At 40.0% G+C, this 18,447-nt stretch overlaps 1 protein-coding gene across 3 annotated transcripts in view; it reads right to left on the reverse strand.

Moving 5' to 3' along the window:
- cnksr3 (cnksr family member 3) overlaps window positions 1–18,447 on the reverse strand; it is a 153,614-nt gene that overhangs the window by 41,495 nt on the left and 93,672 nt on the right. For all 3 annotated transcript variants that reach the window (XM_080200342.1, XM_080200344.1, XM_080200343.1), the window contains 2 exons: window positions 6,499–6,540; window positions 5,005–5,124 (listed from right to left, as the gene is read on the reverse strand). In XM_080200342.1, coding sequence (XP_080056468.1) covers window positions 5,005–5,124; window positions 6,499–6,540 — 162 coding nt within the window. The remainder of the gene's footprint in view (window positions 1–5,004; window positions 5,125–6,498; window positions 6,541–18,447) is intronic.

Here is an 18,447-nt window from a genome sequence, read left to right on the forward strand (position 1 = left end):
CGAGTTGATTCTTGAGTGCACTCAAACCCTGGAGAACAACCTTTATAGGCGAGATTGAAACCCTGTAAAATGGACCATTGCTGAAGATATCCAAGTTACAGCAACCTTTGAAGAGAATTCCAAGACAATATCTTTGAAGATGAAGATTAGAAAGCCTCACGAGAGAGAATGAGACTAGTTGACTCAACGTAAGTAAACTCCAGGTAAGCTGTTGAGAAATCCATGAGATCTGCTTTGGTTGCATGTGGCATTTATTCTACTGTGTGGTGTGTTTATGTATCTGATGGGTTCAAGTATTAGATATTTTAAGTATTTTATTTTTCTGCACTTGAATACTAAAGTTTTACCTTTGCTTTTTAAAAACTCCAGGAATCTTGTGCCTTAAATCTCAAAATTGGTCTATTTTAAAAAACATTATTAGTCCTTCACCAGACCTCCCCCACAACATGGGATCTGGTCAAGGAACGGAACTGTTCAAGAACAGGGTAAAGATACTAACAAAGAAACAAGAGAAAGAAAAATCAACCAACAAGGAAAACAAAATGGGGGCAGAGGTTATGATTTAAAATCAGTGAGCTCAATGTTGAGCCCAGAAGGCTGTAAACTGTCAAACCAAAAAATAAGGCAGCGTATTGGGTTTCAATAGAACACTAAGGCAGGCCATGGATAGAAAGATCAGGGTGGAAGCAAAGTGGAGAATTAAAATGACAGGTAACTGGTAGCTCAGGGTCATACTTGCAGACTGAAGGGAGGTGTTCTGTAAAGCAGTTAACTGGACTGCCTTTGGTCTCTCCAACGTAGAGCAGACCATAACTGGAATTCTACCACCCTGCCCACCACAGAATCGGAGCAGGTGAGGGGTGGACAACAGCAGAGTCCATTGACCTCGGATGGGAATTTCTGGTTTCACTCAAGTGAGACTGTAAAATCCTGTTCCATATGTTGAACAGCGAATAAATAATCTAAATTGAAAGTACAGTCATTCACTGTTGCCAAAGAACCGTTTCTTGCTCCATAAATCCTGCTATAGACCTGAGTATTTCTAAATTTTTCAGTTTTATTTCTGATTTCTAGCATCCACAGTATTTGACTCATTTCAATCTGTTCGGTCTTACTAAATTCAATGAGCACACTGTTTTAGACCGAGTAAACACCTGAAGACATTTTCTCAAGGACGAGGTCTTTAAATGAACAATCCCTTTTTGGATATTTGCTGACATTGTTGCCACAACACAGTCAAGGTGGGAGTTGCCTGTTTTTGAGCCAGCAACAATAAAAGGATCAATCATATATTTCCAAGTTATAATGGTGAGATACTGGACACAATTCCAATTCACAAGACAGTAGTCAGTGGGAGATTGAGAAATGTTGTTGAAAACGAGTGGGAATTGATTATAATCTCTGTCTCATTAGAGATTATTGCTTAACACAAGGTACAAATGTTGTGACCCCCGAATGTGATTTGTCACTTATCAGCCCATCCTTGGATGCCGCAGGTCTTTGTGCATTCAAGCACAGATTGCTTAAATACTGGCACAAATGCAAGAGGCTAATCACTACAATAATCAGTCAACAGCCCCACATCTGACTTGGAGCAGCTGAAGGTAGTTTATTACATTATCCAACAACTGCACTTAACTCCCTTCATTCTACTTCATAACACTGCCGACAACTGTGGACAGAACACACCTGGACAATTTTGCATTTTGTTGATTAAAGCCCACAGTTGCATTTGTATTCAAACAATTTCATTAAAGGGCATAAGAACATAAGAAATAGGAGCAGGAGTAGGCCATCTAGCCCTTCGAGCCTGCCCCGCCATTCAATAAGATCATGGCTGATCTGTCGTGGCTCAGTTCCACATTCCCGCCCTCTCCCCATAACCCTTAATCCCCTCTCTTATCAAAAACCCATCAACCCGCGTCTTAAAAATATTTAGCGAGGTAGCCTCCACCACTTCAACGGGCAGAGAATTCCAGAGATTCACCACCCTTTGAGTGAAGAAGTTCACTCATAATATTTCACGCATAATATTTAAGTTCTAGAGCATAGATCTTGAGCACTACAACTTGGATATTTCTTAGTTTTTTGAATCTGGGCACTCAATAGTTTCCCAATGTGCTGTGCAGCAACTCTAACTGGGTGAAAATACTGATATTTGTTACATGTACCAGGGACCTCAGTGAGGCTAAACAAGGTCACCAATTCAATTATGACTTCAATGGGACGCTCATGGAATTTCCACCACCCATTTATTGCTTAATTGCTTAGATGTGATAAGACTGGAGATGTTTTAATTGATTCATTGGCTCTGGGACACTTTAGCCATTTATAATATTATTCTTTAGCAGTTTACTGTGCATGTAATCCTGTGTTATAGTTTTTCCAGGTTGGTGTCCCATTTTTAAGTACTCTGGTGATGCTCCTGGCACCTTGTTTCACACTCTTCATTGAGCAAGGCTGGTCATCTGGCTTGACCAAAGAGAAGGATATAGTAGGCCGTAAGTTTACATATTTTCATGATGTACTAAGCTGCAGCATAAAAATCCATAGTACCTCAAAAGGTAGCCAACTATTCTGTCTAGTATAATCCATCCAATTTAGCATGGCAATATTATTAAACCATGTCCAAACCAAGACAGTGTGTCATGTTCAGAGGCGAGGGGGGAGGAAGGAATGGGGTGCCAGGAGTTGGATGGAACAGATAGGTCATTGACTAGATGGCTAGGGTGTATCAGATTAATGCCAACAGTGTGCATCAACCCCTGTTCTGGCTGAGATGCATTCAGGGACTATCTCCTCACCCTACCCCTAATGGTGTAGCTATTCATCATAGTGATTCTATCACCACTTGGTGCCAACCCAGTTTGGCAGCAGGGTCATTCAGAACTCTACCAGCTAGGTCAGCGGTGGTATTAGTGACCCACTCTTGTTGATAGGCTGCAGAACGCCCACCAAATGCCAGTCCTCTTTTACTTTGAGTTTATAACAGGAGTACCCGCTTTACCTTTGCTCTGTTTCTCTTTCAGCTGTGCTATCTGTTCAATCGTGAAATCACATACAGCTAACACTTGTGTGTAGTGAAGCTCAGCATGGAATTCAGTTTGTCAATTTAAACTGCTGACTTGGACCAAAACACAGGAAAATTCCTCCCAACTTTCCAGACTTCTCTCACTTTAATGAGTGCTCTCAAAATAAAAACTGTGGTCATATTACTAAAATCCTTTCCCAGCAAAACTCACTAACCGAATTCCCATCAAAAATAATGGAAACAGCACTGTATAGATTCCTGAAATTCTTTAAGTCTACAATGCTGTAATCCCAGATGGATATGATTTGGATCTTTACCAAATACTTCCACACTGAGTGTATCTTGACTGTAAGTACAGCTGTTAACTTCTCTCACACTGAGTCCACCAGGCAAAAGCAGAAGATCAGTACTTGACGCACAAACAAATAATCGAAGTCACACTTGCAATTCTGCAAATCAGAATTTTCAACTCAATGTGCAAACATTGCAAAAAAATTGATTATTATACAGGGAGAGGATAGTCTCTTATTTAGAAATCCCAAGTTTCATCCAGTTCAATTTCTACTGTCCTGTCAGTTTCATGATGCAATTACAGAGCTAATTGTAACAATTCATCGTTGTTAATCAGTCTGCAACGTTCCTAGAAAAAAACACAAGGAAATCTCCACTGGTAGATAGCTTTAGAAATGGTAGGTCCCTAGCCACCTTTTTACTGCCAACTATTCTGTGTGTATCCTTAAGTGTTCTGTTATATATTTTTCCACAATATGTCTGGTCCTTTCATTAAATTTGTAAACAAAATGTAAATAGCTTTAAGAAATCTTTCCACCAATAACTCAAACACTATGTGATCTTTCTCCTCTGCTGTCATATGCACCTGATCACAAGTTATAAACTATAAGCAAAATTTAAAGTGGTTTCAGAATTGACAACAGCCTGTATCTTTCTGGCTCCCGAGGATCGGATTTGGGGACACCCCAGATGTGTTGGGAAATCCCTCTCGGATGTTCCAAGGTTAGGGTTTACCCAGCAATTGTCCAAAGTGCTAACTTCCCCTGGGTAACTGCACTGGGAATTGTGATTGGAACCATCAATAAAGCAACTTAAATCACTAACTTTTAATGGTTCTGCTGGCACTAATAGTTACTCTGCAAAGGTTAGAAGAAATAAGGGCACCTCTAACCCAAGCATTGAAGATTCCTCACCTTGTGACTCGACCTGGATGCATCACCTTTTATCTCAATCCTTACGGAGCTGAACACCACCCTGACACTTGGATCTAACTTGAGCAAACCCACCACACCCCCCCCAAATATCCAACCCTCCCATTACTCCCAAACCCAACCTGAGCCCTGGTCCTGACCCAGAATGTTGTCCAATTCCCCCCCCAGAAGTGGGTATGCTAATGGCCACTCTTACTAAGTTATGGCCTGAAAATTCATTTTACTTTAAATAAGCAGCTCCCACTTAAGAATTGATGCAGAAAGCAAACTATCTGGAGTGTCTATTTAGTGGAGCCAAGGGAGTGTCTTAATGGAGGCCACTTCTGAGGTTTGGCAAAGATAGATGTTGCATTGCAGTTTGGTAGTGTGCAGGAGCGATGAAAAATAGGCACTGTTTAAATGAAACACACAACTGAAGCATGGGATGAAGTAAACTCCTTAAAAATGTAGAGGCTTGAGCAAGTTAAGGCAACTATAGTAGCATGCTACAAATGGAATTGCTTTGGAGTTCTCTCCACGCCTCAAGACCCAACATTGAAAAGCTCTTGTTTTGAGACCAGATAGAAGGATTACAGCAGCTAATAACTCAACTTTTTATTCTGCAATGCAACTGAACAGATATTTTGCAGAATGTGATTGAGAAAAATTTTATGGAACATGAAATATAAATTATCAGTTAGAAAGAAATAAAATGCCACAGTCATGACATGAATGACAAGAAAGAAAAATTTTTAAAAAGTAACATCTTACCAATCCTTCACCTGGCTTGATGTTTATTAGCTGAACTTCTTCTAGACAAGCACTCTGGCTTAACAAAGGATCAGAAGCAGACCTAATCGTCTGGTCGCAGATACCATTAAGAACTTTACACTGGGGAGGGGAAAAGAAAAGATATAAATTAAACAATGGGGCGTAAACACTACAAGAACAGGCATCATTTATATATCTTTACTGAAAAATACTCCAATGACACTTCAGATCATGATAGATGTTTTTAATAAACCTTTGCATGTCATATTTGCATTACATTTTTCACCAAAGTATAAATGCATGCATCATCTTTTATGAATTTCTAACTTCTACTTATTTGCAGATCCAATATATTAAAAAACATTTTTTAAAATTAATGAAGTGTAAGACAAAGAAGTTAAATCAAATCTCAACTGTTGCAATTGGTAGAACGATCTGGGTCAGTGCAGCCAAGTTGCCATTCTCTCAGCCTTATGCTACAAAAAGATCTCCAAACTGCTGAAGTTTTAATTCCACTTTAAATGGTTAATAAGTAAAGCAAGTAGACAAATATGACTGTGGCATAAGTACAGATTTTACATTTAAAAATGCTTTACTTTTTAAAAAGTACTTTTCTGTGAGAAGTGCTGAAACTGAGTTGAGAAAGGTACAAATTTATAGTTTAGTATCCAATTATATATTACATAATGCCCATTATTAAAAGGAACAGTTCCAGATAATCCCTCATTATGTAATTTCATTGACTGACTAAACCATTGGTACTTCAAAATGCTAGTTCACGGGAATGTGAATTACACAAGTACAAAAACATCAGAACATATTTAAGATCTCCTTAAATCCTCAGAGTCTGATTCAGTTTTAGGGCATTGGCTCAAAGAAACGAGACAGATTTTCTCATGCTTCATTTTAGCTCAGATATCATTTGCAGAGGTTCTGTCCATTGGTATTGTGAATGAATAGACTTCAGTGAAGTGTTACACTAAGTTGTGAAAGTCACAAGATTGACGCGCCAATCCATGTTGTATTAATTCATTCTATATGGAGATGTGTTAGAAATGTAATGGACTTCGATGAATCTGTGCTCGGGGTGAGGAAGAATAAACTTGAGTTATCCTACCAAAATTTTAGTGTGTGGACAAATGCCACTCAATTGGAATACCCTGCCCCCTCCAGCCAAAGTTGAAGACCTACCCACATATATTTAAAATTCAGATAAGGCCACACAATTTATTTTGTATGTTTTAAATTCTAAACTGGTAATTTGTATATTTTTTATATTAGGCAACATTAGTTTTAACTTATGAAGGGTGAGGGTGGAGAGGAGAAAATGAGAAAGATAATTGGCAGTTAGCATGTTTATACTTCCCCTACCAATAATTAGATCACATGTTGAGATGCACCACTTCCCTTTCTGTCTCTATTGCTTCAACATGCAGGCTTGGGTTATGTGAGGATTTGACTTATTGAAAATATGAAAGTAAGGTTGGCACTTACAACATTAATAACACCATCTTCCATTTCAAACACAGTGGAGTCCTGTCAATAAAGACCAAAGCAAAACAAAAATCAGTGTGAGAATTCTGAATTATAACAAGTCACATTTCAGACTGCCAATAATTGGAAAGAGGAAATGTAACAATGACCAACTTCACCACAGGTATGAAAGAAACCATAACAGTGCTTTGCTGTAAGCTATAACTAGAGGTATACATCTTTTTTCACTGATTTGCTTATTCCATTTAGTTCTTAACGCATTTCTTTTTCCTTGAATCAATATTGCTCTTCTGATATCTTTCATTCTCTCCCACCCTCAACCTCATCCCAAACCTTCTCCTATGTTCTTTCTCATCTTCCTGCCTTTCAACAGTAAGCACATCACATTTCTACCTTCCTTCAGTTCTGAACAGTTTCTTCAGATCCTGCCAAACCCCAGTAGTCTGTTTCTCCAGTCTAATTCTGCTTCGTACTCTCATCATGATCATTCTCAGAATTTGCTTTGTGACTCATGAGGTTTATTCTCTGAAGTTCACATTCAGTTGTACTGGTCTTTTAGGCAGTTCTATCAACACTGACTTACAAAAGATCTTCTGGAATTAAATCAGGGTTGCACACTTTGTTGCAGAATGATGTCATCGTAGATCGTGATAGAATCCCTACAGTGCAGAAGGTGGCCATCAAGCCTGCACCAACCACAATCTCATCCAAGCCTACTCCCACGGCCCCACATATTTACTCTGCCAATCCGCCTGACACTAGGGTCAATTTAGCATGGCCAATCACTCTAACCTGCACATCTGAACTGTGGAAGGAAATCGGAATACTTGGAGGAAACCCATGCAGACACGGGGAGAATATGCAAACTCTGACCTGAGGCTGGAATTGAACCTGGGTTCCTGCTGCTGTGAGGCAGCAGTACTAACCACTGTACCATCTCATCTCATATCTAAATTCTTTTAATGCCAATTTCCTAACATATGTTACCTGGTGCCATATGTTACTCTGTTTGCTTGATGGCTTGCATTGTATCTTGCCCATCTGCATAGATGACATTTTTCTTCAGTATTATTGCGCCAATTCTTGCTTCAATGCAGTTACTTCTACTACAGTAACTTTGCATTGACAGCCTCTTTAACATTGTTGTATGTCTTGAATCCCTCTTTCTTCTAGCACTTCCCAATTTTATTATTGCTCATTTTTCTCATTTATCTTTTGCTACATCACATGCTTTTGCATCTGTTTCATCAAGATCATATTTTTTGCTACCTTTATTCTTGTATCACCTGCATTCCACAATCACATGGTATACATCTTTTTGGACTAAAGGTATTTTATAGATTATACCAAAGCATTTAATAGATTGAGGCATAAGGCAGGGTGGGGGAGAGAAGATTTATGCAGTATTTGAAACAACAATATCCAAGTTAAGACTGCTTCAGAACTTATACTGGAACCATACAGCAGCCGCCAGACTAGACAGAATGAATACATTGAATGGATAACTATAAGAGGATTGAGACAAGGTTACATTCTGTCTCTCGATCTTTACAGAGTGGTTTAAGACATCTAGCAGAAATTTCAGCAGATGGACAGGATGTAAATGATCTGAGATATATGGATGACATTAATTATGGGAGATAGAGGAAAATCTGCAAAGACTTGGTCACAATTTAACACCAAGAGATATGGACTGTTGTTAAACTGCAGCAGAACAATGTGCATTGTAATATCAAAGAAAACGATTACACCTAGGTGCAACATAACAATGGAACTGAAAGAGTCAAGTAGAATTAGATAGCCTAATGACATCTGATGCAAAAAGTGATCAAGTTTATCAAGGAAGCACATAACACTTGCAAAGCAAACCTTCACCAAAAACACCAGACCTCTTTAGAAATAGAAGCACCTCTATGGAAAGCAGAATGAGATTTCTAAAATGCTACATCTCGTTAACATTTCTATGTGAAAGTTGGAATACAAGAAAGATAAAATATATGGTTTTCAGAGGCATATGAGAATTAGTTGGACAACAAGACTAATGGGGACATTTTGAGGAAAGCAGGCACAAAAGAACCCAGATCACCAAGAGGTGACGACAACTCTTTGGGTATATATGAAACAGGGACAAACTGGAATATCTGGTACTGATTGATAATATTGAGAGTATCAGAGACAAGGTGGAGACAAGAAATATTGACTGCTTGAGAAACAGGACAGTTACAAGACTTGAGAACAATGCTAAGGTTTTAGCTGCTATCATGGACTGTGAAAGTTGGAGAGTCAAGATTGCCAATAGAAAACATGACAACAAAAGATGACCATTATGCCCATCTGACACTGGAGCAGTTATTTTCCAACAAAACAAAAATGAAACAAACATTTAACAGATTCATGCTATCAGACGGATAGAAAGTTTGTACTTTTGTATACATCACTCAGTACAAGTGACAGGGTTAAATTGTCATTTCTTTGTTTGTGGGATGTAGATTCACTGGCTGTGCCTGCATTTAATGCCAATCGCTAATTGCCCTTGAACTGAGTGGCTTGCTAGACTATTGAGGGCAGTTAAGAGTCAACCACATTACTGTAGATCTGGAGGTCAGATCAGTTAAGGACAACAGATGTCCTTTCCTAAAGGACGTTAGTGAACTAGATGGGCATTTATGACATCATAATGGTTTCATAGTCATCATTAGACTTTTAATTCCTGATTTTTATTGAATTCACATTTAACATCTGCCACTGTGGGATTTGAATACTGGTCTCTGGATTACTAATCCAGTGACTATACTACCACACCATTGTCTCCCCATCTAGTCAAACCAGCTGTGTTGATGTTTATCCTCCATATCAGGAGTATCATAATACAATATTTTGACTTTGTACCCTTTTCCTTCAATCATTTATTTAACGTAGAGAGTGATTTCCACCACAGTGGAGATATGATGACTGTAACAAACATGAAGATTGCATTGCAGTTAATAAATCCATCATTTAAGAAACAAACTATTACCACTGTTCTGAATTGTGGGAGAGGACTGATTTGGTAATTTTTTGATGGAGGGGTGGTGGTGGTGCAGTTATGGGGCAAAAGGGAAAAATGAAAGTTATTCCCTTTGGAAGTTTTGCAACCTCTTCTGCCACTAGCTAAATTCTTGTTCAAATTATTGGAAGCTACAATATATCATATCTATAAATAATACAGATCAGAAGGTATGTTTTATACCAGCATTACTCCAGATACATAGCAAAAACCCTCTTAGTTCAAAGGCCAAATCTTGATGAATGGAGATTACTAGGCAACAGGTGGTTAAAAGGTTGTGCCAATTGTGAGTAGTATCACTCATTTCATGCGCTGTTCAGCCCTTGTGCTTCCATTTCTGGACAGGGGTCCAGACCTAAACAAACTAAACTGCCAGCTTAAATCATTTGGTCTGTCTGAAAGTGACTTCAATTCTTAGCATTAAGCAAATTAAAAATTTGCTAAAAACATGGAAATACATTAGCTTTCTTCATCTGTCAATTCTTTGTTTAACTGATTATACAATGTAATGGGTCATGAGTTACCACTGCATTTTTGTTGTTAATACATGATATTTTATAATAGTTAGCGATCAATGAAAAAAAAAACAGTAGCAGGGCAGAAAGTTCAACTAAAATTTATTGAAAAGACATGCACACATATATTCAAGGTGACTGGTACGACATTTTGTGCTCAAGGAACCACATCCAAGACCACCATTCATGGCCTTCTTAATTTGGGGCTTAAAGAAAATTAAGGTACACTGGCTTGGTGACTGAGTTATTCCTCTTTACACATTGGTTCTGCTTGTTCCCCATGAATGCTGGAACTAACTCTGGAGTCATTATTTATTGGATGCTTTTAATATCCACTTCACATGTACTTTAAAGGGAAAGCTGCAAGTTAGAAACTTCTAACTGGATTGAACTGAAGGTGCTCCAATAAAAAAATTAGTCGGATTAATTTCCAAAGACATAATTAATACAAATCAATGGCAACACTAATACAGGTGCTTGCCAACGAAAGGAATATCTATAGGCTAATTCTTCACTTCTCTCTCACCCCCTCACTTGCAAATCATCGCTGTAGGAAGTACACATTAACAGGGGTGGCACGGTGGCAGAGTGTTTAGCGCTGCTACCTCACAGCTCCAGGGACCTGTATTCGATTCCCAACTTGGGTCAGTGTCTGAGGAGTTTACATGTTCTCCCCATGTTTGCATGAGTTTCTTCTGAGTGCTCCGGTTTCCTCCCGCAGTCCAAAGATGTGTGGGTTAGGTGCATTAGCCGTGCTAAATTGCCCCTTAATGTCCCGGGATGCATAGGTTAGAGGGATTAGCAGGGAAAATATGTGGAGTTATGGGGATAGGACCTGCGTGGGATTGTTGTCTGCACAGTTTCAATGGGCTGAATGATCTCCTTCTGCACTGCAGGGATTCTATAACTCTAATATTGTAAGAGCAAATTAAAATAGCTACAGGCAACTTCATCTTCCAAACAAGAAACTCATCTATTAGCAAAAAGTTCTCATTAATCATCAAGGAGTTCAAGCTACCAGGGTGTATATCATTTAGGAATCAGTGGTCTTTTTATGGACTGTTTATTTACAGCACTTCAAACAGACTTCAGATCAGTTTCTCAGTTTAGTAACCCCTGTAGTTCTGTTGCTTACAGCTCAAGACAGCTAATAAATCGAGTAACACACTAAATTACCTTCTTCTTCAAACAACTTCAAAGGGATTTTCAAGTCTACTTTTAGGGAAAGGGTCACCTCATTATTTCTGCTCAATGAAGTTTGGCTGATTATTACTAGTTCAACTACATCCACAGAAATCTCCATGCAAAACAGCTTGTGAACACGAGACAGTACTCTCATTATGTGGGGCATAAGTCTTCCTAAAAAGATCCCATGGATCAAATGTCAGTTGCTTCTGTGAACAGACCTCTCTTAGTTGTAGTGAGCTAAAATATCAATAACAACTGTGGCACACATCATTAACATGCAACAGGATTCGTACAACTTAATTGCCATCTTTCAATTTGTCTCTCCAGCTGCTTTAATGACCTTACCTCCAACACAAAGTCAGAAGTGGGGCTGTCTGCTGATGGTGGCAATGTTTGAAGAGTTAGCACCATTTTAAGGCAAAAAAAGGTTGATCTGGCACACTCTTTTTCCCTAATTTTATTTAATATAGGACATGAAGTAAAAGATACCCTCTTCCCACACAAATTTTCCACATAGTTCAAGAAACAGAGTCAGAGGTTTACAGCATGGAAACAGGCCCTTCAGCCCAACTTGTCCATGCCGCCCATATTTACCCCTAAGCTAATCCTAATTGCCCACATTTGGCCCATATCCCTCCATACCCATCATACCCATGTAACTATCCAAATGCTTTTTAAAAGATGAAATTGTATCTGTCTCTACTACTACCTCTGGCAGACTGTTCCAGACACTCACCACCCTCTGTGAAAAAATTGCCCCTCTGGACACTTTTGTATCTCTCCCCTCTCACCTTAAACTGCCCTCTAGTTTTAGACTCCCCTACCTTTGAGAAAAGATATTGACTATCTACCTAGTCTATGACCCTCATTATTTTATAGACCTCTATAAGGTCACCCCTTAGCCTCCTACGCTTCAGAGAAAAAAGTCCCAGTCTATTCAGCGTCTCCTTATAACTCAATCCATCAAGTCCCGGTAGCATCCTAGTAAATCTTTTCTGCACTCTTGCGAGTTTAATAATATCCTTTCTACAACAGGGTGACAAGAATTGAACACAGTACTCCAAGTGTGGCCTTACCAATGTCTTCAACAAAACATCCCAACTCCTATACTCAATGTTCTGACCGATGAAACCAAGCATGCCGAATGTCTTCTTTGCCACTCTGTCCACCTGTGACTCCACTTTCAAGGAGCTATGAACACGTACCCCTAGATCTCTTTGTGCTTATCTCTTCCCAACACCTTACCATTAACTGAGTAAGTCCTGCCCTGGTTCAATCTACCAAAATGCATTACTTCACATTTATCTAAATTAAACTCCATCTGCCATTCGTCAGCCCACTGGCCCAAACTGATCAAGATCCCGTTGCAATTGGAGATAATCTTCCTCACTGTCCACCATGCCACCAATCCTGGTGTCATCTGCAATCTTACGAACCATGCCCCCTATATTCTCATCCAAATCATTACCATAAATGACAAATAACAGTGGGCCCAGCACTGATCCCTGAGGCACACCATTGGTCACAGACATCCAGTTTGAAAAACAACTCTCTACAACCATCTGTTAAGAAGCCAATTTTGTATCCATTTAGATAACTCACCCTGGATTCGGTGAGATTTAACTTTATGCAACAACCTACCATGAGGTACCTCGTCAAAGGCCTTGCTAAAGTTCATGTAAACATCAACTGCACTGCCCTCACCTACTTCTTTGTTACCCCTTTAAAAAAACTCAAATTTGAGAGACATGATTTTCCACTCACAAAGCCATGCTGACTGTCCCTGATCAGTCCTTGCATCTCTAAATGCCTGTAGATCCTGTCTCTCAAAATACCTTCCAACAATTTACCCACCACAGACGTGAGGCTAACTGGCCTCTAATTCCCAGGCTTTTCCCTGCAGTCCTTTTTAAACAAAGGCACAACATTTGACACTTTCCAATCTTTTTTTGGGGGGGGCACCTCACCTGTGACTATCAAATATCTCGGCTCGGGCACCCGCAATTTCCTCCCAAGCCTCCCATAACTTCCTGGGATAAACCTCATGAGATCCCGCAGATTTATCTACCTTGATGTGCTTCAAGACTTCCAGCACCTCATTCTCTGGAATATGTACACTCCTCAAGACATCACTATTTAATTCCCCAAGTTGCCTAGCATCCATGCTTTTCTCAACAGATACGGAAATAATTTTGATTTATTTATGCAACCTAGATTCAGACTTCGACATTCACTTTAATTTCACCCATGAATTGAACTTGGGACATTGTAAATCTGATTTGAATACTTTTTTTGGATACACATAATTTGGCCATTTGGCCCCTCTATTCTACTCTGTTATTCACCATGATGATGGCTGATCCTCAACCTCAATGCCCTACACCTGCTCTCTCCTCATACCCATTGATGTTTTTAGAGTCTAGAAATCTATTTCCTTGTTAAATATATTCAGTGACTTTGTCTCCACAGCCTTCTGTGGTACAGAATACCACAACTTTCCAAGTGAAGAAATTTTTCCTCATCTCAGTCCTAAAATGACATACCCCATACCTGAGATCGTGTTGAATCCATGCCACTGCTGATCCCAAAAAAGCCTGATCTTAAAGTGAAATCCTGGAGCAATCATTGCTTTGTGAACTTTTAGATTCTGTTAAAATTATACATTTGACTGTTTAAGTTTGGAAATGTCTGATCAGCGTGAATTGCCTCATTGATTTACTTGATACTGCAGCTTTTGGCAGACCATTAGATCATGAATTTGCTATATGATATTCAGAAATTATATTTTACTTGCAGTCTAACCTTTGAGATCAATGTTATACCCATCCCTACAATCATCCCATCTTCGTCCCTTCAATGAAAGCACATCAACATCAAGTGCACAAGGCAGAGCTTGTCCCAAATGATGGATTGTGACCCCCAATTGGATCATGGGATGACAGTTGCAACATACGAAACCATAATGGCAGCCATGAAGAGAGGACGCACCAACCTGGACCAACTGATTCTCAAGTCCCATGATGCACTTTTCCCTGCCTCACAGCCACTATAGGAATCCTGATTGGAGGTAATTGGACAGTTGTGCCAGCATGTAGCCTCTCTGCGTCCACACCTTTCTAACTCCTCACTGGCTTAGTGGTCAGAGCTTCTAATCTGTAGCTGAACAGTTTGAGAGCAATATGATACAAGCAAGTCCCAGTTTTCAGTTGCTTCATTCAGTACTGTTTCACTTCAGCATGTGGATAGAGGGTTAGGAGAGGAACTAGTCTTTGGGCATTCGGGTTCCTCTCCTTTCAGCAACATTTTGCACTGGGACATATGGGACCCAATTCATGTCATTTTGGAGCTACTTCTCCAGCTCCCAAACATTCTCTCCTGTTCTTCACTTCCCTGCTTGACCATTCTATTGCACATCGTGACACAGTGCTGAAGATGATAATGTTGCTGTTTTGTGGTCTTCTGACATGCAATGGTTAAGGCTATGTGGTTTTGTTTTATTTTGATACTGATACAACATTGTAGGCTTTATATTCTGCTGCCGTGCTTTATTTTGACACTATAACAATACAATAATGATGGGTAGTTTCCAGCTGTTTTCTCTTATTTTGACATTGTCACTCTATCCCCTCCATTCAAACCGAATCCCCAATTCAACAACTCTGGGCTAACACCAAGTCTGCGACAATAAAATGGAGTCACGCTGGGAAGTAGTTTGGGAAGCACTGGCTTAAGGCTTCACAAATCCTTGCATGTTTTAAATATCTGATCCCATTACTCTATACAGCAGTTTGTCTTGATCGCCATTTTTAACTGTGGTTTAGGAATACAACATTTGTCATGCAGATCACCAACTGACAGTCTTTGAAGCTGGAACTGGAGAGTCAGAATGGGCTTGGAGTGAAGGCAAGCCAGTTATCTAGAGATAAAAATCACCTTATCCATTCCCTGTCTCAGTCAAAATATATCCACAAGAAGCCAAAGCAAATAGTGTGTTGTCATCTACTTCCGCTGGGAGCCTGGGTCTCTTGCCTCTCCCTTGAATATTTTCCTTTATTTAATGCAATTTTCAAATGAATATCAGAGGGCCCATAAGATCATCTCAAAACATTCTTAGGGATTTATTGCTCTGCTTACAGCAACATCAACATTGTTTAATCCAAATGTCCCCACTTCTCATACTCTTCACCAAATGCTTGTGTTGGGAACACAATGCACTGCCCAAAAGAGACAATGGCAATGCTAAGAGGGGACTGCCAGCAGTCTCCCATACTGCTGCCCTCAAAATGCAGGTCAAATGATATCCTGGGGAGAAGCAGGACAAAATAGTGGATAATCCAATAAAATGTGGGACAATACTATAAAACATAAAATTCTACTTGGTGATGGCTGTTAGGTGGTGGAATTCAATTCTATGTAAAAAAAAATCTGGAATTATGGGTTTTGAGCTAACAACCAATCATATACTAAGAAGAATGTAAGTTTGATGTCAACAGGGAAGAAAGCAGGAGATTTGGTGGCATGTATTTTTTTGCTAAATGAGATATACTCAGACAGATCTAGCAATTCAAGACTGGGTATCCATGAGGCATTGAGGGCCGTAAGCAGCAGAATTATACTCATCCACAATGTGTAACCTCATGGCCCAGCATATTCCCCACTCTACCACCAAGCCAGGACATCACCCTAGGTTCAATGAAGAATCCAGAAGGACATGCCTGGAGCAGCACCAGCCATGACTAAAAAATGAGGTCAATTTGAAGTTACAACACAGGACTGCTTGCTTGCCAAGCACTAGAAGCAACAAGTGATAGTCAGGGCTTAGGTGATCCATAACCAACAGGTCAGATCAAAGCTCTGCAGTCCTGCCATATCCACTTGTGAATGGCGATGGACTATTAAACAACTCACTGGAGGAGGCAGCTCCACAAACATGCCCCTCCTCAGTGATGGGGGAAGCCCAGCAAATCAGTGCAAAAAACCCGAACACTTCCAACAACATTCAACCAAAAGTACCCAGTGTTTGATCTATTTTAACCGCCTCCTGAAGTCCCCAACATTACAGATATCAGTCTTCAACCAAACTGATTCACTCCACGTAATAAAGAAATGGCTGAAAGCATTGGATGTTGCCAAGAACATGGGCTCTGCAATGTTCTGACAGTAGTAAAAAAGGATTTGTGATCCAGAACCGTTACATCCTGAGCCAAGATGCTCCAGTCCAGCAACACTGGCATCTTCCCAGCATTGTGGAAAATTGCTCAGCTATGTCCTGTTCACAAAAGCAGGATAAATCCAAACTGGCCAATTACTACCCATCTACTCTCGAACACCCGTATAGCAATGGAAGGGGTCATTAACAGCACTATCAAGTGGCACTTATTCAGCAGCAACCTGCTCAAAGGCTCAGTTAGGGATCTACCAGGGTCACTCATTCAGCCCTTGAGCTCATTACAGCCTTAGTCCAAAAGTGAACAAAAGAGCTGAATTCCAGAGGTGGAGTGAGAGTGACTGTCCTGGACATCAAGGCAGCATTTCAGCAGATATCAAGCAGCCCTAGGAAAACCCTTCACCCATTGGATGGTGACAACGATGGTTGGAGGTCAATCATCTCAGCTCCAGGATATTGCTTCAGCAATGGACCTTTTTTTCCAGCATAAGGTCAGAAGTGGGGATGTTTGCCTATGTTTATGTAATGTTCAGCACCAACGTGACCCCACAGATACTGAAGCAGTCTGTGTCCATATTCAACAATATTCAAGCTTGAGTTAAGTGGCAATATAACATTCATGCCACACAAATGCAGCAAATACCTTTTGGGGAGCCATATGCACCAAATCCACAGCATTGCCTTTACACATGATCTTTACCGACCTCACACACGCCTATGATTCAAAGACTTATGGAATAAGTCAAATTTCCCCGTTTGTCACTACAGTCCACCTACTCCAAGATGACATACAAGCCATGATCCTCACCCATGGTGCCACCACAGATCCAGTCTCAGTGAAGACAGGAGCAAACAAGGTTCTGTCACTGCACAACCCTCTTCATTTTTTTTGTTACAATACTGTACCACAACTCCAACAAATGACCCACTGGCATGGAGATAATCTACAGAACAGATGAGAAATACTGCTTCAGTTCAAAACCAAATTCATCCCAACAACAGTCTCAGCTTCAGTACGCAGGTCACATTACGTATGCACTCACTCAAACTGAGCTCCAAGCCACTGCTGACTCCTTCTCCAAATCATGAGAAAACGGACTTTTCACTAAACACCCAGAAACTAAGGTACTCTGAACCAGCTCCCATAGCTCAACACCTTTCCACGTCAGCAAAGATCAATGTAAAGACCCTGGAAAACACAGACCATTTTCAGTTTCTTGGAAACTCCCTCTTGATTAATTCTTCATCCCTTCCAATGTGCCAGTACAGTCTTTAGTTGACTGGGGAGAAGAGTATTTAAGGACCAGGTTCTCAAACTCAAGACTAAGGTCGTGGTTTACGAGGCTGCAGCAGCCTCCATGCTTTGGGGACTTTTACGAATTACAACTGTGCTGACATAGTTATATGATTTGAACCTTGGCTGTTACAAAGCTTAATCTTACAGAGGAAGATCAATATTACCTGCTGATTTACAAAAAAAGACATTCTTGGAAGGTTATGGTAATAACACAGATAAGGAAACAAAGTTCCCTTCACTTTCAGCCAATTTGAAATCATGTAAAAAAATTAGAAATTGATCCTGTAACATAAAGAATTGCTTGAAGAAATCATCAAAATATTTTTTAAAAGATCACCAACATTCTTATTCATCAACCTTGGGCAAAACAGGTACAAGGTGATATAAAGATACTAAGATGCTACAATAGACGATGCTCAACAATGCATTCAAAAATCACATTCAACCAATGATGTATCAGGAGCCAAATGCAATCGAGAAATAGTTTGTGACAGAAACATCTTTATTTCCTGTTTCTTATAGTTTATTTATTAGTCACAAGTAAGACTTTCATTAATGCTGCAGTGAAGTTACTGTGAAATTCTCCTTGTTGCCATACTCTGTCGCCTGTTTGGGTCAATGCACGTAACCAGCACGCCTTTCAGACTACGGAAGGAAACTGGAGCATCCAGAGGAAACCTACGCAGACATGGGGAAAACGTGCAAACTCCACACAGACAGGTGACCCATGCGGGGA

This window comes from Carcharhinus amblyrhynchos, chromosome 12 (assembly GCF_965287045.1).
Source record: "Carcharhinus amblyrhynchos chromosome 12, sCarAmb.v2.hapA, whole genome shotgun sequence".
NCBI classification, from domain to species: Eukaryota; Metazoa; Chordata; class Chondrichthyes; order Carcharhiniformes; family Carcharhinidae; genus Carcharhinus; species Carcharhinus amblyrhynchos.